Source organism: Cherax quadricarinatus, chromosome 5, assembly GCF_038502225.1.
Source record: "Cherax quadricarinatus isolate ZL_2023a chromosome 5, ASM3850222v1, whole genome shotgun sequence".
NCBI lineage: Eukaryota > Metazoa > Arthropoda > Malacostraca > Decapoda > Parastacidae > Cherax > Cherax quadricarinatus.
Window position 1 is genome coordinate 7,629,161 of NC_091296.1, and position 24,784 is coordinate 7,653,944.

Below are 24,784 nucleotides of genomic sequence, written 5' to 3' on the forward strand. Positions count from 1 at the left end.
ACTGACACCTGGAGCCAACCAGTCTGAGGATCAGTCTGACACCTGGAGCCACCAGTCTGAGGATCAGTCTGACACCTGGAGCCAACCAGTCTGAGGATCAGTCTGACACCTGGAGCCAACCAGTCTGAGGATCAGTCTGACACCTGGAGCCAACCAGTCTGAGGATCAGTCTGACACCTGGAGCCAACCAGTCTGAGGATCAGTCCCTGACACCTGGAGCCAACCAGTCTGAGGATCAGTCTGACACCTGGAGCCAACCAGTCTGAGGATCAGTCTGACACCTGGAGCCAACCAGTCTGAGGATCAGTCTGACACCTGGAGCCAACCAGTCTGAGGATCACTCTGACACCTGGAGCCAACCAGTCTGAGGATCAGTCTGGCACCTGGAGCCAACCAGTCTGAGGATCAGTCTGACACCTGGAGCCAACCAGTCTGAGGATCAGTCTGACACCTGGAGCCAACCAGTCTGAGGATCACTCTGACACCTGGAGCCAACCAGTCTGAGGATCAGTCTGGCACCTGGAGCCAACCAGTCTGAGGATCAGTCTGACACCTGGAGCCAACCAGTCTGAGGATCAGTCTGACACCTGGAGCCAACCAGTCTGAGGATCAGTCTGACACCTGGAGCCAACCAGTCTGAGGATCAGTCTGACACCTGGAGCCAACCAGTCTGAGGATCAGTCTGACACCTGGAGCCTAACCAGTCTGAGATCAGTCTGACACCTGGAGCCAACCAGTCTGAGGATCAGTCTGACACCTGGAGCCAACCAGTCTGAGGATCAGACTGACACCTGAGCCAACCAGTCTGGAGGATCAGTCTGACACCAGGAGCCAACCAGTCTGAGGATCAGTCTGACACCTGGAGCCAACCAGTCTGAGGATCAGTCTGACACCTGGAGCCAACCAGTCTGAGGATCAGTCCCTGACACCTGGAGCCAACCAGTCTGAGGATCAGTCTGACACCTGGAGCCAACCAGTCTGAGGATCACTCTGACACCTGGAGCCAACCAGTCTGAGGATCAGCCTGACACCTGGAGCCAACCAGTCTGAGGATCAGTCTGACACCTGGAGCCAACCAGTCTGAGGATCAGTCTGACACCTGGAGCCAACCAGTCTGGAGGATCAGTCTGACACCCTGGGAGCCAACCAGTCTGAGGATCAGTCTGACACCTGGAGCCAACCAGTCTGAGGATCAGTCTGACACCTGGAGCCAACCAGTCTGAGGATCACTCTGACACCTGGAGCCAACCAGTCTGAGGATCAGCCTGACACCTGAGCCAGCCAGTCTGAGGATCAGTCTGACACCTGGAGCCAACCAGTCTGAGGATCAGTCTGACACCTGGAGCCAACCAGTCTGAGGATCAGTCTGACACCTGGAGCCAACCAGTCTGAGGATCACTCCTGACACCTGGAGCCAAGCCAGTCTGAGGATCAGTCTGGCACCTGGAGCCAACCAGTCTGAGGATCAGTCTGACACCTGGAGCCAACCAGTCTGAGGATCAGTCTGACACCTGGAGCCAACCAGTTCGAGGATCAGTCTGACACCTGGAGCCAACCAGTCTGAGGATCAGTCTGGCACCTGGAGCCAACCAGTCTGAGGATCAGTCTGACACCTGGAGCCAACCAGTCTGAGGATCAGTCTGACACCTGGAGCCAACCAGTCTGAGGTTCAGTCTGACACCTGGAGCCAACCAGTCTGAGGATCAGTCTGACACCTGGAGCCAACCAGTCTGAGGATCAGTCTGACACCTGGAGCCAACCAGTCTGAGGATCAGACTGACACCTGGAAACCAACCAGTCTGAGGATCAGTCTGACACCTGGAGCCAACCAGTCTGAGGATCAGTCTGACACCTGGAGCCAACCAGTCTGAGGATCAGTCTGACACCTGGAGCCAACCAGTCTGAGGATCAGTCTGACACCTGGAGCCAACCAGTCTGAGGATCAGTCTGACACCTGGAGCCAACCAGTCTGAGGATCAGTCTGACACCTGGAGCCAACCAGTCTGAGGATCTGTCTGACACCTGGATGAGCCAGTCTGAGGAGCACTCTGACACCTGGAGCCAACCAGTCTGAGGATCAGACTGACACCTGGAGCCAACCAGTCTGAGGATCAGTCTGACACCTGGAGCCAACCAGTCTGAGGATCAGTCTGACACCTGGAGCCAACCAGTCTGAGGATCAGTCTGACACCTGGAGCCAACCAGTCTGAGGATCAGTCTGACACCTGGAGCGCTCCGGGTAATTAATAATAATAATAATAATAATAATAATAATAATAATAATAATAATAATAATAATAATAATAATAATAATAATAATAATAATGTTTATAAAATAGTTTAAATAAAGCAACACAAAGTTAGACACAAGACACCACTAACTCATTTCTAGAAATCTTAGAGTATCTCCACGTCTCTCTTGAGGGTTCAGTGGGCTCTAGGTTCAAGGCGCTGGAGCGACTTCCGAAACTCTTGGTCTCTAAAAGGTTGATGTGGGTTTCTAGACGCATTGCGGGTTTCTAGATTCTTGCTATGAGTGTTCTCTCTGGTTTCTAGAAGGTTTATGTGGGTTTCTACATGCTTTGGGGGTTTCTAGATTCTGTCTCGTGGATCGGTTTCTGACAACTTGAGGAGTGATTTCGAAGTGTTCCGTACGTACGGTTTCGGAAACAGTGTTGGGCTGGTGGTGGTCTCTAGAAGCTGTGTTGGTTCTGGGGTTTTCTAGTTTGGGCGAGAGTTAGAAGGGAGGAGGGATAGTGCTGGCTAGATAACCTGTCTTGCTGTTAGAAGATAGAAAGAGAGAGAGAGAGAGAGAGAGAGAGAGAGAGAGAGAGAGAGAGAGAGAGAGAGAGAGAGAGAGAGAGAGAGAGAGAGAGAGAAACTTTGTTGATTTCCCTACTCATATCTCTGGCTCCTCCCTTGACCCAGTAGTGAGTGATCTGGCCGAAGGCATAGTCACTTGTCAACCCCTCGGCTACGTTGGATCGTCTGACCACAAGACTGTTTTTACGACACTTAAGATTCCAACAGAACGAGGTGAGGAGTCCACACGCACAACCTGGTTATGGGAAAGAGGTAATTGGCCAGCCCTTTGCTCTGAGCTCGCCACCACCGACTGGAATGCTCTTCTCCAAGAGGATGTTGACAACCAAGTGAAAGCCTTCACTGGACACATCCTTAATCTACAACAAGAACACATTCCTCACCGGCAATATGTGACGAAGCCTACAGATCAGCCTTGGTTTGGCTTTTGTTGTAGAGAGGCTGCTACTGCTAAGTACAAAGCATGGCGAAGGTATAAGAGACATCCTACCACATATAACAGGAACTTGCACAGGCAAGCCTGTAGGCATATGGGTGACGTTCAAAAGTGGGCCATTGCTAAATGGGAGGTGGACACTAAAAGAAAGCTAGCATCAGGTAGGGTAGGCTCCAAAACCTGGTGGTCCCTGGTCAAGGACAGACAAGGTTATCTGCCTGATGAACTTATTCCACCTCTAAATCGACAGGATGGGACCACCTCTACTAGTAGTCAAGAGAAGGTGGACCTCTTTGCTGAACACTTTGCTACCAAAATGCAAGTTCCTGATCCAGCAAGGGACCCTCCTTGGCTAGCTGCAAGAACTGTGTCAAAACTGTCAGTGGTGACAATAAGGCAGGAGGAGGTGCATTTCCTTCTTAAATCGCTTGACCAAGAAAAGGCTGTGGGCCCAGACAAGTTGAGCCCAAGATTGTTGAGAAGATGTGCAGACCAGCTAGCAGCACCTCTAACTCGCATCTTTCAGCACTGCCTAGTACAGTGTAAATGGCCCTCTCTATGGAAAGAGGCAAATGTAGTCCCTGTTCACAAAAAGAAGAGCAGAGCAGAAATCAGCAACTACAGACCAGTGTCACTCCTGTCAATCACTGGTAAGATCCTTGAGACAATAATCTTAAGACAAATGACAGAGTTTCTTGACTACCACTCACTACTTTGTGATCGTCAATATGGCTTCGGGAAAGGTTACTCTGCTGCTGATCTGTTGTTAAACCTCTCCACTAAGTGGCACCAGTCACTGGATGAATCCAAAGTCAGCTGTGTGGTAGCACTGGACATTGCTGGCGCTTTCGACCGGGTGTGGCACCAGGGCCTCTTAGCAAAACTTCAAGCACTGGGAATTGCAGGCTCTACGCTATGTCTCCTCAGTGATTACCTTCATGGTAGATCTCTAAGTGTAGTTCTCAATGGAACAGAATCAGCAAGACATCCTATTGGGGCAAGTGTTCCACAAGGAAGCGTGCTGGGACCATTGTTATGGAATGTCTACTTCAACGACCTTCTTCATCTCATCCCAGAATCACATGCATATGCAGACGACTGTACACTGACATTCACTTATGCAAGAGAAGAAATGCCAGCTGCTCTAAGCTACATCAATCACCAGCTGAGAGCTATATCAGTTCTTAGCTTGTCAATAAAGTTAGGAATCCTTAACCTAACCTTGTTAAACCCTGTGTAAAGAAACACGAGAGAGAGAGAGAGAGAGACAGAGAGAGAGAGAGAGAGAGAGAGAGAGAGAGAGAGAGAGAGAGAGAGAGAGAGCTGGTAACAATCTCATAAGCGAATGCTGCCTTTCTGCCTCTTTTCATTTTCTTACCCCCTCCCCCTCCCCCTCCTCCTCCCCACCCTCCCTCATATCCGGTAGCCAAGTCGACACTCAACATATTTTAATACATTTACATATTTAAAAAAAAAAAAAGTGTAAAAAAAAAAAGAAAAAATGGGTTGGGGAGAGTGAGGAGGTAGGGGGGGTAGGGTAGGGGGGAGGAGGGAGGCAGGGAGGAAGAGAGGCAGGGAGGGAGGCAGGGAGGGAGGCAGGGAGGAAGGGAGCCACAGAGGGAGGGAGGGGAAGGGAGACAGGCAGGGAGGGAGGCAGGGAGGGAGGCAAAGAGGGAGGAAGGGAGGGAGGAAGGGAGGGAGGAAGGGATGGAGGCAAGGAGGGAGGCAGGGAGGGAGGCAGGGAGGGAGGCAGGCAGGGAGGAAGGGAGAGAGGAAGGGAGGGAGGCAGGGAGGGAGGCAGGGACGGAGGGAGCCACAGAGGGAGGGAGGCAGGAAGGGAGAGAGGCAGGGAGGGAGGCAGGGAGAGAGACAGGGAGGGAGGCAGGGAGGGAGGGAGCCAAAGAGGGAGGGAGGCAGGAAGGGAGAGAGGCAGGGAGGGAGGCAGGGAAGGAGACAGGGAGGGAGACAGGGAGGGAGAGACATAGGGAGAGAGGCAGGGAGGGAGGCAGGGAGGGAGGTAGGGAGGGAGACAGGGAGGGAGGCAGGGAGGGAGACAGGGAGGGAGGCAGGGAGGGAGGCAGGGAGGGAGACAGGGAGGGAGGCAGGGAGGGAGAGACACAGGGAGAGAGGCAGGGAGGGAGGCAGGGAGGGGGTAGGGAGGGAGACAGGGAGGGAGGGTGAGGGAGACAGGGAGGGAGGCAGGGAGGGAGACAGGGAGGGAAAGAGGGGGGCAGGCAGGAATGGTGGGAGGGAGGAAGGGAGGGAGGCAGAGAGGGAGAGAGGCAGGAAGGGAGGCAGGGAGGGAGACAAGGAGGGAGGCAGGGAGGGAGAGAGGCAGGGAGGGAGGCAGGGAGGGAGGCAGGGAGGGAGGCAGAGGAGAGCAGGGAGGGAGGCAGGGAGGGAGACAGGCAGGGAGGCAGGGGGGGAAGGAGGGAGGCAGGCAGGGAGGGAGGCAGGCAGGAAGGGAGGAAGGGAGGGAGGCAGTGAGGGAGGCAGGAATCGAGAGAGGCAGGGAGAGGGGCAGAGAGGGAGGCAGGGAGGGAGGCAGTGAGGGAGCCAGGGAGGGAGACAGGCAGGGAGGGAGGCAGGGAGGGAGGCAGGGAGGGGAGACAGGGAGGGAGGCAGGGAGGGAGGCAGGGAGGGAGGCAGGGAGGGAGGCAGGGAGGGAGACAGGGAGGGAGGCAGGGAGGGGGGCTGGGAGGGAGGCAGGGAGGGAGACAGGGAGGGATGCAGGGAGGGAGGCAGGGAGGGAGGGAGCCAAAGAGGGAGGGAGGCAGGAAGGGAGAGAGGCAGGGAGGGAGGCAGGGAAGGAGACAGGGAGGGAGACAGGGAGGGAGAGACATAGGGAGAGAGGCAGGGAGGGAGGCAGGGAGGGGGTAGGGAGGGGACAGGGACGGAGGCAGGGAGGGAGACAGGGAGGGAGGCAGGGAGGGAGGCAGGGAGGGAGACAGGGAGGGAGGCAGGGAGGGGAGACACAGGGAGAGAGGCAGGGAGGGAGGCAGGGAGGGAGGCAGGGAGGGAGGTAGGGAGGGAGACAGGGAGGGAGGCAGTGAGGGAGACAGGGAGGGAGGCAGGGAGGGAGACAGGGAGGGAGGCAGGCAGGGAGGAAGGGAGGGAGGCAGGGAGGGAGGCAGAGAGGGAGAGAGGCAGGAAGGGAGGCAGGGAGGGAGACAAGGAGGGAGGCAGGGAGGGAGAGAGGCAGGGAGGGAGGCAGGGAGGGAGGCAGGGAGGGAGGCAGAGAGAGAGACAGGGAGGGAGGCAGGGAGGGAGACAGGGAGGGAGGCAGGGGGGGAAGGAGGGAGGCAGGCAGGGAGGGAGGCAGGCAGGAAGGGAGGAAGGGAGGGAGGCAGAGAGGGAGGCAGGAAGGGAGAGAGGCAGGGAGAGGGGGAGAGGGAGGCAGGGAGGGAGGCAGAGAGGGAGACAGGAGGAGACAGGCAGGGAGGGAGGCAGGGAGGGAGGCAGGGAGGGAGACAGGGAGGGAGGCAGGGAGGGAGGCAGGGGAGGGAGGCAGGGAGGGAGGCAGGGGAGCGAGGCAGGGAGGGAGGCAGGGAGGGAGGCAGGGAGGGAGGCAGGGAGGGAGACAGGGAGGGATGCAGGGAGGGAAGCAGCGAGGGAGGCAGGGAGAGAGGCAGGGAGGGAGACAGGGAGGGAGGCAGGGAGGGAGGCAGGGAGGGAGGCAGGGAGGGAGGCAGGGAGGCAGGAAGGGAGAGAGGCAGGGAGGGAGGCAGGGAGGGAGGCAGGGAGGGAGGCAGGGAGGGAGACAGGGAGGGAGACAGGCAGTGAGGGAGGCAGGGAGGGAGGCAGGGAGGGAGGCAGGGAGGGAGGCAGGGAGGGAGACAGGGAGGGAGACAGGGAGGGAGGCAGGGAGGGTCAGTGCCTCACATTCAACCTACGATATCACTGACATGGATAACCCTAATAATCATAATAATAATAATAATAATAATAATAATAATAATAATAATAATAATAGCAGCAATAATAGTAATAATAATAATAATAGTAATAATAATAATAATAATAATAATAATAATAATAATAATTATTATTATTATTATTATTATTATTATTATAATAATAATAATAATAATAATAATAATAATAATAATAATAATAATAATATTATTATTATTATTATCACACCGGCCGATTCCCACCAAGGCAGGGTGGCCCGAAAAAGAAAAACTTTCACCATCATTCACTCCATCACTGTCTTGCCAGAAGGGTGCTTTACACTACAGTTTTTAAACTGCAACATTAACACCCCTCCTTCAGAGTGCAGGCACTGTACTTCCCATCTCCAGGACTCAAGTCCGGCCTGCCGGTTTCCCTGAATCCCTTCATAAATGTTACTTTGCTCACACTCCAACAGCACGTCAAGTATTAAAAACCATTTGTCTCCATTCACTCCTATCAAACACGCTCACGCATGCCTGCTGGAAGTCCAAGCCCCTCGCACACAAAACCTCCTTTACCCCCTCCCTCCAACCCTTCCTAGGCCGACCCCTACCCCCGCCTTCCTTCCACTACAGACTGATACACTCTTGAAGTCATTCTGTTTCGCTCCATTCTCTCTACATGTCCGAACCACCTCAACAACCCTTCCTCAGCCCTCTGGACAACAGTTTTGGTAATCCCGCACCTCCTCCTAACTTCCAAACTACGAATTCTCTGCATTATATTCACACCACACATTGCCCTCAGACATGACATCTCCACTGCCTCCAGCCTTCTCCTCGCTGCAACATTCATCACCCACGCTTCACACCCATATAAGAGCGTTGGTAAAACTATACTCTCATACATTCCCCTCTTTGCCTCCAAGGACAAAGTTCTTTGTCTCCACAGACTCCTAAGTGCACCACTCACTCTTTTTCCCTCATCAATTCTATGATTCACCTCATCTTTCATAGACCCATCTGCTGACACGTCCACTCCCAAATATCTGAATACGTTCACCTCCTCCATACTCTCTCCCTCCAATCTGATATTCAATCTTTCATCACCTAATCTTTTTGTTATCCTCATAACCTTACTCTTTCCTGTATTCACCTTTAATTTTCTTCTTTTGCACACCCTACCAAATTCATCCACCAATCTCTGCAACTTCTCTTCAGAATCTCCCAAGAGCACAGTGTCATCAGCAAAGAGCAGCTGTGACAACTCCCACTTTGTGTGTGATTCTTTATCTTTTAACTCCACGCCTCTTGCCAAGACCCTCGCATTTACTTCTCTTACAACCCCATCTATAAATATATTAAACAACCACGGTGACATCACACATCCTTGTCTAAGGCCTACTTTTACTGGGAAAAAATTTCCCTCTTTCCTACATACTCTAACTTGAGCCTCACTATCCTCGTAAAAACTCTTCACTGCTTTCAGTAACCTACCTCCTACACCATACACTTGCAACATCTGCCACATTGCCCCCCTATCCACCCTGTCATACGCCTTTTCCAAATCCATAAATGCCACAAAGACCTCTTTAGCCTTATCTAAATACTGTTCACTTATATGTTTCACTGTAAACACCTGGTCCACACACCCCCTACCTTTCCTAAAGCCTCCTTGTTCATCTGCTATCCTATTCTCCGTCTTACTCTTAATTCTTTCAATTATAACTCTACCATACACTTTACCAGGTACACTCAACAGACTTATCCCCCTATAATTTTTGCACTCTCTTTTATCCCCTTTGCCTTTATACAAAGGAACTATGCATGCTCTCTGCCAATCCCTAGGTACCTTACCCTCTTCCATACATTTATTAAATAATTGCACCAACCACTCCAAAACTATATCCCCACCTGCTTTTAACATTTCTATCTTTATCCCATCAATCCCGGCTGCCTTACCCCCTTTCATTTTACCTACTGCCTCACGAACTTCCCCCACACTCACAACTGGCTCTTCCTCACTCCTACAAGATGTTATTCCTCCTTGCCCTATACACGAAATCACAGCTTCCCTATCTTCATCAACATTTAACAATTCCTCAAAATATTCCTTCCATCTTCCCAATACCTCTAACTCTCCATTTAATAACTCTCCTCTCCTATTTTTAACTGACAAATCCATTTGTTCTCTAGGCTTTCTTAACTTGTTAATCTCACTCCAAAACTTTTTCTTATTTTCAACAAAATTTGTTGATAACATCTCACCCACTCTCTCATTTGCTCTCTTTTTACATTGCTTCACCACTCTTAACTTCTCTCTTTTTCTCCATATACTCTTCCCTCCTTGCATCACTTCTACTTTGTAAAAACTTCTCATATGCTAACTTTTTCTCCCTTACTACTCTCTTTACATCATCATTCCACCAATCGCTCCTCTTCCCTCCTGCACCCACTTTCCTGTAACCACAAACTTCTGCTGAACACTCTAACACTACATTTTTAAACCTACCCCATACCTCTTCGACCCCATTGCCTATGCTCTCATTAGCCCATCTATCCTCCAATAGCTGTTTATATCTTACCCTAACTGCCTCCTCTTTTAGTTTATAAACCTTCACCTCTCTCTTCCCTGATGCTTCTATTCTCCTTGTATCCCATCTACCTTTTACTCTCAGTGTAGCTACAACTAGAAAGTGATCTGATATATCTGTGGCCCCTCTATAAACATGTACATCCTGAAGTCTACTCAACAGTCTTTTATCTACCAATACATAATCCAACAAACTACTGTCATTTCGCCCTACATCATATCGTGTATACTTATTTATCCTCTTTTTCTTAAAATATGTATTACCTATAACTAAACCCCTTTCTATACAAAGTTCAATCAAAGGGCTCCCATTATCATTTACACCTGGCACCCCAAACTTACCTACCACACCCTCTCTAAAAGTTTCTCCTACTTTAGCATTCAAGTCCCCTACCACAATTACTCTCTCACTTGGTTCAAAGGCTCCTATACATTCACTTAACATCTCCCAAAATCTCTCTCTCTCCTCTGCATTCCTCTCTTCTCCAGGTGCATACACGCTTATTATGACCCACTTCTCGCATCCAACCTTTACTTTAATCCACATAATTCTTGAATTTACACATTCATATTCTCTTTTCTCCTTCCATAACTGATCATTTAACATTACTGCTACCCCTTCCTTTGCTCTAACTCTCTCAGATACTCCAGATTTAATCCCATTTATTTCCCCCCACTGAAACTCTCCTACCCCCTTCAGCTTTGTTTCGCTTAGGGCCAGGACATCCAACTTCTTTTCATTCATAACATCAGCAATCATCTGTTTCTTGTCATCCGCACTACATCCACGCACATTTAAGCAACCCAGTTTTATAAAGTTTTTCTTCTTCTCTTTTTTAGTAATTGTATTCAGGAGAAGGGGTTACTAGCCCATTGCTCCCGGCATTTCAGTCGCCTCATACGACACGCATGGCTTACGGAGGAAAGATTCTTTTCCACTTCCCCATGGACAATAGAAGAAATAAAAAAGAACAAGAGCTATTTAGAAAAAGGAGAAAAACCTAGATGTATGTATATATATATATGCATGTGCGTGTCTGTGAAGTGTGACCAAAGTGTAAGTAGGAGTAGCAAGATATCCCTGTTATCTTAGCGTGTTTATGAGACAGAAAAAGAAAACCAGCAATCCTACCATCATGCAAAACAGTTACAGGTTTTTGTTTCACAGTCATCTGGCAGGACGGTAGTACTTCCCTGGGTGGTTGCTGTCTACCAACCTACTACCTATAATAAATAATAATTCATTATTTCTTTTACCTGGTATAACAAAATGTCTGAGCCACTGGTGTCAGGAGGTGTTCCATCTTATACATCACACTGGTGTCAGGAGGTGTTCCATCTTATACATCACACTGGTGTCAGGAGGTGTTCCATCTTATACATCACACTGGTGTCAGGAGGTGTTCCATCTTATACATCACACTGGTGTCAGGAGGTGTTCCATCTTATAGATCACACTGGTGTCAGCAGGTGTTCCATCTTATAGATCACACTGGTGTCAGCAGGTGTTCCATCTTATACATCACACTGGTGTCAGCAGGTGTTCCATCTTATAGATCACACTGGTGTCAGGAGGTGTTCCATCTTATAGATCACACTGGTGTCAGGAGGTGTTCCATCTTATACATCACACTGGTGTCAGGAGGTGTTCCATCTTATACATCACACTGGTGTCAGGAGGTGTTCCATCTTATAGATCACACTGGTGTCAGGAGGTGTTCCATCTTATACATCACACTGGTGTCAGGAGGTGTTCCATCTTATAGATCACACTGGTGTCAGGAGGTGTTCCATCTTATAGATCACACTGGTGTCAGGAGGTGTTCCATCTTATAGATCACTCTATGAGGACCTGACCTGGAGTTTACCTGAAGAGGGTTTCGGGGATCAACGCCTCCGCGACCCGGTCTGAGACCAGGCCTCATTGTGGATCAGGGTCTGATCAACCAGGCTGTTACTGCTGGCCGCACGCAAGCTGACGTACGATCCACAGCCCGGTTAGTCAGGTACTGACTTTAGATGCCTGTCCAGTACCTTGTTGAAGACAGCCAGGGGTCTATTGGTAATCCCCCTCATTTATGCTGGGAGGCAATTGAACAGTCTTGGGTCCCGGATACTTGTGTTGTCTCTCAGTGTACTCGTGGCGCCCCTGCTTTTCATCGGGGGAATGTTGCATCTCCTGCCGAGTCTTTTGCTTTCATATGGAGTGATTTTCGTGTGCAGGTTTGGTACCAATCCCTCCAGGACCTTCCAAGTGTATATTACCATGTATCTCTCTCGCCTGCGTTCGAGGGAATGCAGATCAAGGACCTTCAACCGTTCCCAGTAGTTTAGGTGCCTTATCGCACTTATGTGTGCCGTGAAAGTTCTTTGTACACTCTCCAGGTCTGCAATATCACCAGCCTTGAAGCGGGCCGTTAGTGTACAGCAGTATTCCAGCCTAGAGAAAACAAACGATTTGAAGAGAATCATCATGGGCTTGGCGTACGTAGTTTTGAAGGTTCTCATGATCCATCCTATCATTTTCCTAGATACATTGTTGTGGTCTTTGAAGGCGAGATCCTCTGACATTATCATTCCCAGGTCCTTCACATTACTTTTCCGCTCTATTGTATTATTAAAATTTGTGGTATACCCTGACACATTTTTAATTTCTTCAAGTTTTCCAGGTCTGAGTAGTTGAAATTTCCCCTCGTTGAACCTCATATTGTTTTGAGTGGCCCATTCGAAGATTTGGTTGATGTCCGCTTGGAGTCTCACAGTGTCTTCGATGCAGGTCACTGTCATGGTGATCCGGGGGTCATCCGCAAAGGAAGACACGGAGCTATGGCTTACATCTCTATGTCAGAAATGAGGATGGGGAATAGAATGGGAGGGAGTACTGTACCTTGTGGAACAGAGCTTTTTACCATGGCTGCCTGGGACTTTACTCTGTTTACTATTACTCTGTGTTCTATTTGTCAGGAAGTTATAGATACATCTACCAACTTTTCCTGTTATTCCTTTATCCCGCATTTTGTGTGCTATTACACCATGGTCACACTTGTCGTAAGCTTTTGCAAAGTCTGTGTATACTACATCTGTGTTTTGTTTATCCTCTACAGCATCCAGGACCTTGTCATAGTAGTCCAGTAGCGGGGACAGGCAGGAACGACCTGCTCTAAACCCGTGTTGTCCACCTGGAGTTTACCTGGAGAGAGTTCCGGGGGTCAACGCCCCCGCGGCCCGGTCTGTGACCAGGCCTCCTGGTGGATCAGAGCCTGATCAACCAGGCTGTTGCTGCTGGTTGCACGCAAACCAACGTACGAGCCACAGCCCGGCTGATCAGGAACTGACTTTAGGTGCTTGTCCAGTGCCAGCTTGAAGACTGCCAGGGGTCTGTTGGTAATCCCCCTTATGTGTGCTGGGAGGCAGTTGAACAGTCTCGGGCCCCTGACACTTATTGTATGGTCTCTTAACGTGCTAGTGACACCCCTGCTTTTCATTGGGGGGATGGTGCATCGTCTGCCAAGTCTTTTTCTTTCGTAGTGAGTGATTTTCGTGTGCAAGTTCGGTACTAGTCCCTCTAGGATTTTCCAGGTGTATATAATCATGTATCTCTCCCGCCTGCGTTCCAGGGAATACAGGTTTAGGAACCTCAAGCGCTCCCAGTAATTGAGGTGTTTTATCTCCGTTATGCGCGCCGTGAAAGTTCTCTGTACATTTTCTAGGTCGGCAATTTCACCTACCTTGAAAGGTGCTGTTAGTGTGCAGCAATATTCCAGCCTAGATAGAACAAGTGACCTGAAGAGTGTCATCATGGGCTTGGCCTCCCTAGTTTTGAAGGTTCTCATTATCCATCCTGTCATTTTTCTAGCAGATGCGATTGATACAATGTTATGGTCCTTGAAGGTGAGATCCTCCGATATAATCACTCCCAGGTCTTTGACGTTGGTGTTTCGCTCTATTTTGTGGCCAGAATTTGTTTTGTACTCTGATGAAGATTTAATTTCCTCATGTTTACCATATCTGAGTAATTGAAATTTCTCATCGTTGAACTTCATATTGTTTTCTGCAGCCCACTGAAAGATTTGGTTGATGTCCAGGGTTGTGTAATTGATGAGTATCTAAGTAGTTCGCGATCTTGCTTCTTAGAACCCTCTCAAAGATTTTTATGATATGGGATGTCAGAGCTATCGGTCTGTAGTTCTTTGCAACTGTTTTACTGCCACCTTTGTGGAGTGGGGCTATGTCTGTTGTTTTTAGTGTGTGGGATGACCCTTGTGTCCATGCTCCCTCTCCATAAGATGTTGAAGAAAAGTGATAGGGGCTTCTTACAGTTCTTGATGAACACGGAGTGGTGATGGTAGGCTGTGTGAGGCTCTGTGGTGGTGATGGTAGGCTCTGTGAGGCCCTGTGGTAGTGTTGGTAGGCTCTATGTGACTGTGGTGGTGGTAGGCTCTGTGAGGGCCTGTGGTGGTGACGGTAAGCTCTATGTGACTCTGTGGTGGTGGTGGGCTCTATGAGGCTCTTTTGTGGTGGTGGTGTTGGTGGGCTCTATGAGGTTCTATGGCGTTGGTAGGCTCTATAAGGTTCTGTGGCGCATGAAGGCTCTGTAAGGCTTTGTGGTGCTGGAAGGCTCTATAAGGCTCTGTGGTGTTTTTAGGTTCTATCAGGCTTTGTGGTGTTGGAAGGCTCTATAAGGCTCTGTGGTGGTGTTAGGCTCCATTAGGTTCCTTAGGCTCTGTCTTCCACTAACAAAAGTTGGTGAAAGTTGTGAATTTTGGTTTGGTTATGAAGGGAATTTTTCTCTCTTTCTCTCTCTCTCTCTCTCTCTCTCTCTCTCTCTCTCTCTCTCTCTTTCACCTGTCAATCTCTCTGTCACATCTAGTGTCTCTGACCCCCGTCTCTGTCTCCCCATCACAGCTGCAGTACCCTATGACAGTGAACCCAGCGTACAAGTTCGGGACGGTAGAGGAGACCAACTCAGCCATGGTACTCAAGAAACATCACTCACTTATGTACAGCTATATGGTCCGGCATAACTTCAACAGACCATACGTCCAAGATGGCGTCAAGTCCATCAAGAAGAAGTAAGTCCCAATATATATATATATATATATATATATATATATATATATATATATATATATATATATATATATATATATATATATATATATATATATATATATATATATATATATATATATATATATATATATATATATATATATATATATGCAAAACAACCACTCTGAAAGAATAGAGAAATTCCAAGCGCTTTCGTGACTACTCACATTATCAAGGAACTATAAAAGTAAAGCATCCAAGGAAGGTATATAAGGGGTCTGGCCAACACCTCACTATCAGATCCCACAACGGTTAAACACCTGACGCGCGCCGACCCAACTTGGACAGGTCCTTTGCACAACTCACCCACAAACTATTCTACCCAAGAAAATTTAAAAATTATTATAAATGGATCTAATTTATATAAACCAAAGTTTATATAAATTAGATCCATTTATAATTAATAGAATTTGGGAAGAATTTAATAATACACTGGACAAATAATAATTTTTAAATTTTCTTGGGTAGAATAGTTTGTGGGTGAGTTGTGCAAAGGACCTATCCAAGTTGGGTCGGCGCGCGTCAGGTGTTTAACCGTTGTGGGATCTGATAGTGAGGTGCTGGCCGGACCCTTATTTTTTTTTTTTTTTTTTTTTTTTTTTATTTTTTTTTTTTTTTTTTTTTTTTTTTTTTTTTTTTTTTTTTTTTTTTTTTTTTTACACAGGGTTTGACAAGGTTAAGGATCCCTAGCTTTATTGACAGCTATTTACAGGTTAAGGATTCCTAACTTTATTGGCAAGCTAAGAGCTGTTACCTACATCAGCTCATTTGAAAGCATTTTTATTGTTATGAGACAAACAAGTAGGGAACAGGATGAAGTTGGAGCCATCTGTGGGCCAGCTGAGGGCCATCTGTGGGCCAGCATTTTCATTTGATCAACTGACTTTATCTCGTTGACATCATTATGCTGTACGAATGTGTTCCATACTCGAGTCATCCTGGGTATGTATGATCTCAGATGGAGTGATGTTCTGGAGAAGGGTACAGCCAGAGTGAAGTTGTTGCTTTCTGCCCGTCTTGTGGTATAGAAGCTTGTTTCACGCTGTCCTCGAAGTGGATCCAAGTGTGATATTTTGACAATATTGGCCTTGTACATAACAGTAAGGCCACCCACATCCCTCCTATGTTGAAGGCTCTGCTGAAATGACAGATCTATCCAGGATGGGTCCAGGCGAGAGATGAGACGTCTTGCTCTGTTCTCTACTCTGTCAAGCAGTCGCAGATGAGAGGGGGGGGGGGCAGGCAAACCAAGAAAGTGGAGCATACTCAAGGTGCGAGCGTACTTGTGCCTCGTACAGGATCTTGCAACCCCTACTGTCAAGCAGATGTGAGATACGGCGAAGTGCTGTAAGCTTCCTGGCTGCCTTGTTTGCAAGATTTACAACATGGTTCTTCATGGTTAGTTTGGAGTCAAATTTCACCCCAAGGATATCAACTTCTTCTCTAGGTGCCAACACCCTCCCATTCATCCTTACTACTGCACCAGCATTACCATCATGGTGCCTAGAGACGATTATCATTTGCGTTTTCTTAGGTGCAAATGTTACTTGCCATCTATTTCCCCAAGCTGATATAGCTCTCAGCTGGTGATTGATGTAGCTTAGAGCAGCTGGCATTTCTTCTCTTGGATAAGTGAATGTCAGTGTACAGTCGTCTGCATATGCATGTGATTCTGGGATGAGACGAAGAAGGTCGTTGAAGTAGACATTCCATAACAATGGACCCAGCACGCTTCCTTGTGGAACACTTGCCCCAATAGGATGTCTTGCTGATTCCGTTCCATTGAGAACTACACTTAGAGATCTACCATGAAGGTAGTCACTGAGGAGACATAGCGTAGAGCCTGCAATTCCCAGTGCTTGAAGTTTTGCTAAGAGGCCCTGGTGCCACACCCTTATATAGCTTCCTTGGATGCTTTACTTTCATAGTTCCTTGATAATGTGAGTAGTCACGAAATCGCTTGGAATTTCTCTATTCTTTCAGAGTGGTTGTTTTGCATATTCTGAAATCACCTGTTTACTGTGATCTTATTGCATATATATATATATATATATATATATATATATATATATATATATATATATATATATATATATATATATATATATATATATATATATATATATATATATATATATATATATATATATATATATATATATATATATATAATATAATATGCAGTAATCGCGAACGAACACCACGGAATGCAAAATAACCACGGGGGGTGGGTGGGGGGGGAGTTGGGGAGTTGAATGGTTTCTCTAGGCCTTTCGTGTTGCATCAGGAGGTTGCAGTGTTGCATCAAGAAGTTGCAGTGTTGCATCAGGAGGTTGCAGTGTTGCATCAGGAGGTTGCAGTGTTGCATCAAGAAGTTGCAGTGTTGCATCAGGAGGTTGCAGTGTTGCATCAGGAGGTTGCAGTGTTGCATCAGGAGGTTGCAGTGTTGCATCAGGAGGTTGCAGTGTTGCATCAGGAGGTTGCAGTGTTGCATCAGGAGGTTGCAGTGTTGCATCAGGAGGTTGCAGTGTTGCAGAAACAAAGCAGAAAGGTCTTCCTTGACAGCCAATCACATGGACTGCTCTTCCTGTTCTTCCTGCTATATTTCTGCGACACTGCAAGCTCCTGATGATGTGTTGATTCCAACATGAAAGGCCTAGAGCTGTCACTCAACTCCCTCCTGTGAGACTCACTGAAAACATTCAAGCAGAGGCTTAATGTATTTGGTGTGAAAATGAGCTTCCTAGCATGGGCCAGTAGGCCTACTGAAGGCACCCCTCTGGCTAAATTTAATAGTCTATTTTGGACAAAACTGATGGATTTAGATAGGCCTCACTAGGCCTGTTGTGTCACGTAGAGGCGAGGCGACCCAAAACAAAAGGGAAAACCGTGATAACCATCGTCCAGTTAGTTCACTACCTGGAGACCAGGAACCCTACCTGGAGACCAGGAACCCTACCTGGAGACCAGGAACCCTACCTGGAGACCAGGAACCCTACCTGGAGACCAGGAACACTACCTGGAGACCAGGAACACTACCTGGAGACCAGGAACCCTACCTGGAGACCAGGAACCCTACCTGGAGACCAGGAACCCTACCTGGAGGCCAGGAACCCTACCAGGAGACCAGGAACACCACCTGGAGACCAGGAACCCTACCTGGAGACCAGGAACACTACCTGGAGACCAGGAACCCTACCTGGAGACCAGGAACACTACCTGGAGACCAGGAACCCTACCTGGAGACCAGGAACCCTACCTGGAGACCGGGAACACTACCTGGAGACCAGGAACCCTACCTGGAGACCTGGAACCCTACCTGGAGACCAGGAACACTACCTGGAGACCAGGAACACTACCTAGAGACCAGGAACACTGCCTAGAGACCAGGAATCCTATCTGGAGATCAGAAACACCACCTGGAGACCAGGAACCCTACCTGGAGACCAGGAACCCTACCTGGAGACCAGGAACCCTACCTGGAGACCAGGAACCCTACCTGGAAACCAGGAACCCTACCTGGAGACCAGGAACCCTACCTGGAGACCAGGAACCTACCTGGAGACCAGGAACACTACCTGGAGACCAGGAACACTGCCTAGAGACCAGGAATCCTACCTGGAGATCTGGAACACCACCTGGAGACCAGGAACCCTACCTGGAGACCAGGAACACTACCTGGAGACCAGGAACCCTACCTGGAGACCAGGAACACTACCTGGAGACCAGGAACCCTACCTGGAGACCAGGAACACTACCTGGAGACCAGGAACCCTACCTGGAGACCAGGAACACTACCTGGAGACCAGGAACCCTACCTGGAGACCAGGAACACTACCTGGAGACCAGGAACCCTACCTGGAGACCAGGAACCCTACCTGGAGACCGGGAACACTACCTGGAGACCAGGAACCCTACCTGGAGACCAGGAACCCTACCTGGAGACCAGGAACACTACCTGGAGACCAGGAACACTACCTAGAGACCAGGAACACTGCCTAGAGACCAGGAATCCTATCTGGAGATCAGAAATACCACCTGGAGACCAGGAACCCTACCTGGAGACCAGGAACCCTACCTGGAGACCAGGAACCCTACCTGGAGACCAGGAACCCTACCTGGAAACCAGGAACCCTACCTGGAGACCAGGAACCCTACCTGGAGACCAGGAACCCTACCTGGAGACCAGGAACACTACCTGGAGACCAGGAACACTGCCTGGAGACCAGGAATCCTACCTGGAGATCAGGAACACCACCTGGAGACCAGGAACCCTACCTGGAGACCACGAACCCTACCTTGAGACCAGGAACCCTGCCTGGAGACCAGGAACCCTACCTGGAGACCAGGAACCCTACCTGGAGACCAGGAACCCTATCTGGAGACCAGGAACCCTACCTGGAGACCAGAAACACCACCTGGAGACCAGGAACCCTACCTGGAGACCAGGAACCCTACCTGGAGACCAGGAACCCTACCTGGAGACCAGGAACCCTACCTGGAAACCAGGAACCCTACCTGGAGACCAGGAACCCTACCTGGAGACCAGGAACCCTACCTGGAGACCAGGAACACTACCTGGAGACCAGGAACAATGCCTGGAGACCAGGAATCCAACCTGGAGATCAGGAACACCACCTGGAGACCAGGAACCCTACCTGGAGACCACGAACCCTACCTGGAGACCAGGAACCCTGCCTGGAGACCAGGAACCCTACCTGGAGACCAGGAACCCTACCTGGAGACCAGGAACCCTATCTGGAGACCAGGAACCCTACCTGGAGACCAGAAACACCACCTGGAGACCAGGAACCCTACCTGGAGACCAGGAACCCTACCTGGAGACCAGGAACCCTACCTGGAGACCAGGAACCCTACCTGGAGACCAGAGAAACTGAGATAGAGAGAGAGAAAGAGAGAGAGAGAGAGAGAGAGAGAAGTAGTATTTCCAGACTTAAAGACAGTCCTGAACATCAACACAACACACATCAACAGACATCAACACAACATCAACACAACAGACATCAACACAACAGACATCAACAGACATCAACACAACAGACATCAACACAACAGACATCAACACAACAGACATCAACAGACATCAACACAACAGACATCAACAGACATCAACACAACAGACATCAACACAACAGACATCAACACAACAGATATCTCAACATTAATGGTCGACGCGAGGAAGAAGAACGCCGCAGGTACGTTCTTGCGGCAGCTGCGGCAGCTGCGGGCTATTGATTGCCCGCAGCTGCGCTCTTATGTTTCCCAGTGAAATACTGTAAGTCTTTCCCACCACATCTGTAAGACAAGTGTTGCAGGTGTGTGGGGAAGTTACGGCTGCAGGTGTAGGGGTGTTGCAGGTGTGTGTTGCAGCTGCAGGTGTGGGCTGTTACAGCTGCAGGTGTACGGGGATGCTATAGGTGCAAGAGTGAGGGTGTTAGAGTTGCAGGTGTAGGAGTGTTGCAGGTGTGTGTTACAGGTGCACGTGTATGGGGTGTTACAGTGCAGGTTGGGGTGTTACACGTGCAGGTGTGGGAGTGTTACAGGTGTAAGAGTGTTGCAGGTGTGTGTCACAGGTGCAGGTGTATGGGGTGTTACAGTGCAGGTGTGGGGGTGCTACAGGTGTAGGGGTGCTAAAGCTGCAGGTGTAGGGGTGTTGCAGGTGTGTGTTACAGGTGCAGGTGTTGGGGTGTTACAGATGCAGGTGTGGGGGTGCTACAGGTGAAGGTGTGGGGATGTTACAGCTACAGGTGTAGGGGTGTTGCAGGTGTGTGTTACAGGTGCAGGTGTGGGGGTGTTACAGGTGTGTGTTACAACTGCAGGTGTTGTGGAAAAAGAAAAAATATCTACGAAGAGAAAGATGGAAGAGAGATGAAGAAGAGAAAGATGGAAGAGAGATGAAGAAGAGAAAGATGGAAGAGAGATGAAGAAGAGAAAGATGGAAGAGAGATGAAGAAGAGAAAGATGGGAGAGAGATAGATGCAGAAGAGAAAGATGGAAGAGAGATAGATGCAGAAGAGAAAGATGGAAGAGAGATAGATGCAGAAGAGAAAGATGGGAGAGAGATAGATGCAGAAGAGAAAGATGGAAGAGAGATAGATGCAGAAGAGAAAGATGGAAGAGAGATAGATGCAGAAGAGAAAGATGGAAGAGAGATGAAGAAGAGAAAGATGGAAGAGAGATGAAGAAGATAAAGATGGGAGAGAGAGAGATGCAGAAGAGAAAGATGGAAGAGAGATAGATGCAGAAGAGAAAGATGGAAGAGAGATAGATGCAGAAGAGAAAGATGGAAGAGAGATAGATGCAGAAGAGAAAGATGGAAGAGAGATGAAGAAGAGAAAGATGGGAGAGAGAGAGATGCAGAAGAGAAAGATGGGAGAGAGAGAGATGCAGAAGAAAAAGATGGGAGAGAGAGAGATGCAGAAGAGAAAGATGGGAGAGAGAGAGATGCAGAAGAGAAAGATGGGAGAGAGAGAGATGCAGAAGAGAAAGATGGGAGAGAGATAGATGCAGAAGAGAAAGATGGAAGAGAGATAGATGCAGAAGAGAAAGATGGGAGAGAGATAGATGCAGAAGAGAAAGATGGGAGAGAGATAGATGCAGAAGAGAAAGATGGAAGAGAGATAGATGCAGAAGAGAAAGATGGGAGAGAGAGAGATGCAGAAGAGAAAGATGGAAGAGAGATAGATGCAGAAGAGAAAGATGGAAGAGAGATAGATGCAGAAGAGAAAGATGGGAGAGAGAGAGATGCAGAAGAGAAAGATGGAAGAGAGAGATGCAGAAGAGAAAGATGGAAGAGAGAGAGATGAAGAAGATAAAGATGGAAGAGAGAGATGCAGAAGAGAAAGATGGAAGAGAGAGATGCAGAAGAGAAAGATGGAAGAGAGAGATGCAGAAGAGAAAGATGGAAGAGAGATAGATGCAGAAGAGAAAGATGGAAGAGAGAGAGATGAAGAAGATAAAGATGGGAGAGAGAGAGATGCAGAAGAGAAAGATGGAAGAGAGATAGATGCAGAAGAGAAAGATGGAAGAGAGATAGATGCAGAAGAGAAAGATGGAAGAGAGAGAGATGCAGAAGAGAAAGATGGAAGAGAGATGAAGAAGAGAAAGATGGAAGAGAGATAGATGCAGAAGAGAAAGATGGAAGAGAGATGAAGAAGAGAAAGATGGAAGAGAGAGAGATGCAGAAGAGAAAGATGGAAGAGAGATGAAGAAGAGAAAGATGGAAGAGAGATAGATGCAGAGGAGAAAGATGGAAGAGAGATAGATGCAGAAGAGAAAGATGGAAGAGAGATAGATGCAGAAGAGAAAGATGGGAGAGAGATAGATGCAGAAGAGAAAGATGGAAGAGAGATAGATGCAGAAGAGAAAGATGGAAGAGAGATAGATGCAGAAGAGAAAGATGGAAGAGAGATAGATGCAGAAGAGAAAGATGGGAGAGAGATAGATGCAGAGGAGAAAGATGGAAGAGAGATAGATGCAGAAGAGAAAGATGGGAGAGAGATAGATGCAGAAGAGAAAGATGGGAGAGAGATAGATGCAGAGGAGAAAGATGGAAGAGAGATAGATGCAGAAGAGAAAGATGGAAGAGAGATAGATGCAGAAGAGAAAGATGGAAGAGAGATAGATGCAGAAGAGAAAGATGGAAGAGAGATAGATGCAGAAGAGAAAGATGGAAGAGAGATAGATGCAGAAGAGAAAGATGGGAGAGAGATAGATGCAGAAGAGAAAGATGGGAGAGAGATAGATGCAGAAGAGAAAGATGGGAGAGAGATAGATGCAGAGGAGAAAGATGGAAGAGAGATAGATGCAGAAGAGAAAGATGGAAGAGAGATGAAGAAGAGAAAGATGGGAGAGAGATAGATGCAGAAGAGAAAGATGGGAGAGAGATAGATGCAGAAGAGAAAGATGGGAGAGAGAGAGATGCAGAAGAGAAAGATGGGAGAGAGATAGATGCAGAGGAGAAAGATGGAAGAGAGATAGATGCAGAAGAGAAAGATGGGAGAGAGATAGATGCAGAAGAGAAAGATGGAAGAGAGATAGATGCAGAAGAGAAAGATGGAAGAGAGATAGATGCAGAAGAGAAAGATGGAAGAGAGATAGATGCAGAAGAGAAAGATGGGAGAGAGATAGATGCAGAAGAGAAAGATGGAAGAGAGATAGATGCAGAAGAGAAAGATGGGAGAGAGATAGATGCAGAAGAGAAAGATGGGAGAGAGAGAGATGCAGAAGAGAAAGATGGGAGAGAGATAGATGCAGAAGAGAAAGATGGAAGAGAGATAGATGCAGAAGAGAAAGATGGAAGAGAGATAGATGCAGAAGAGAAAGATGGGAGAGAGATAGATGCAGAAGAGAAAGATGGAAGAGAGATAGATGCAGAAGAGAAAGATGGGAGAGAGAGAGATGCAGAGGAGAAAGATGGAAGAGAGATAGATGCAGAAGAGAAAGATGGGAGAGAGATAGATGCAGAAGAGAAAGATGGGAGAGAGAGAGATGCAGAAGAGAAAGATGGGAGAGAGATAGATGCAGAAGAGAAAGATGGAAGAGAGATAGATGCAGAAGAGAAAGATGGAAGAGAGATAGATGCAGAAGAGAAAGATGGAAGAGAGATAGATGCAGAAGAGAAAGATGGGAGAGAGATAGATGCAGAGGAGAAAGATGGAAGAGAGATAGATGCAGAAGAGAAAGATGGGAGAGAGATAGATGCAGAAGAGAAAGATGGGAGAGAGATAGATGCAGAGGAGAAAGATGGAAGAGAGATAGATGCAGAAGAGAAAGATGGAAGAGAGATAGATGCAGAAGAGAAAGATGGAAGAGAGATAGATGCAGAAGAGAAAGATGGAAGAGAGATAGATGCAGAAGAGAAAGATGGAAGAGAGATAAATGCAGAAGAGAAAGATGGAAGAGAGATAGATGCAGAAGAGAAAGATGGAAGAGAGATAGATGCAGAAGAGAAAGATGGAAGAGAGATAGATGCAGAAGAGAAAGATGGAAGAGAGATAGATGCAGAAGAGAAAGATGGGAGAGAGATAGATGCAGAAGAGAAAGATGGGAGAGAGATAGATGCAGAGGAGAAAGATGGAAGAGAGATCGATGCAGAAGAGAAAGATGGGAGAGAGATAGATGCAGAAGAGAAAGATGGGAGAGAGATAGATGCAGAAGAGAAAGATGGGAGAGAGAGAGATGCAGAAGAGAAAGATGGGAGAGAGATAGATGCAGAAGAGAAAGATGGAAGAGAGATGAAGAAGAGAAAGATGGAAGAGAGATGAAGAAGAGAAAGATGGGAGAGAGAGAGATCCAGAAGAGAAAGATGGAAGAGAGATAGATGCAGAAGAGAAAGATGGGAGAGAGATAGATGCAGAGGAGAAAGATGGAAGAGAGATAGATGCAGAAGAGAAAGATGGGAGAGAGATAGATGCAGAAGAGAAAGATGGGAGAGAGATAGATGCAGAAGAGAAAGATGGGAGAGAGATAGATGCAGAAGAGAAAGATGGGAGAGAGATAGATGCAGAAGAGAAAGATGGAAGAGAGATAGATGCAGAAGAGAAAGATGGGAGAGAGATAGATGCAGAAGAGAAAGATGGGAGAGAGAGAGATGCAGAAGAGAAAGATGGGAGAGAGATAGATGCAGAAGAGAAAGATGGGAGAGAGATAGATGCAGAAGAGAAAGATGGGAGAGAGATAGATGCAGAGGAGAAAGATGGAAGAGAGATAGATGCAGAAGAGAAAGATGGGAGAGAGATAGATGCAGAAGAGAAAGATGGAAGAGAGATAGATGCAGAAGAGAAAGATGGAAGAGAGATAGATGCAGAAGAGAAAGATGGAAGAGAGATAGATGCAGAAGAGAAAGATGGAAGAGAGATAGATGCAGAAGAGAAAGATGGAAGAGAGATAGATGCAGAAGAG

General features: G+C 47.9%; 1 protein-coding gene across 1 annotated transcript in view; it reads left to right on the forward strand.

Moving 5' to 3' along the window:
- Positions 1-24,784, forward strand: part of LOC128684665 (glutamate receptor ionotropic, NMDA 2B-like) — a 485,156-nt gene that overhangs the window by 422,887 nt on the left and 37,485 nt on the right. The window contains 1 exon segment of the mRNA XM_070104488.1: positions 14,654-14,820. Coding sequence (XP_069960589.1) covers positions 14,654-14,820 — 167 coding nt within the window.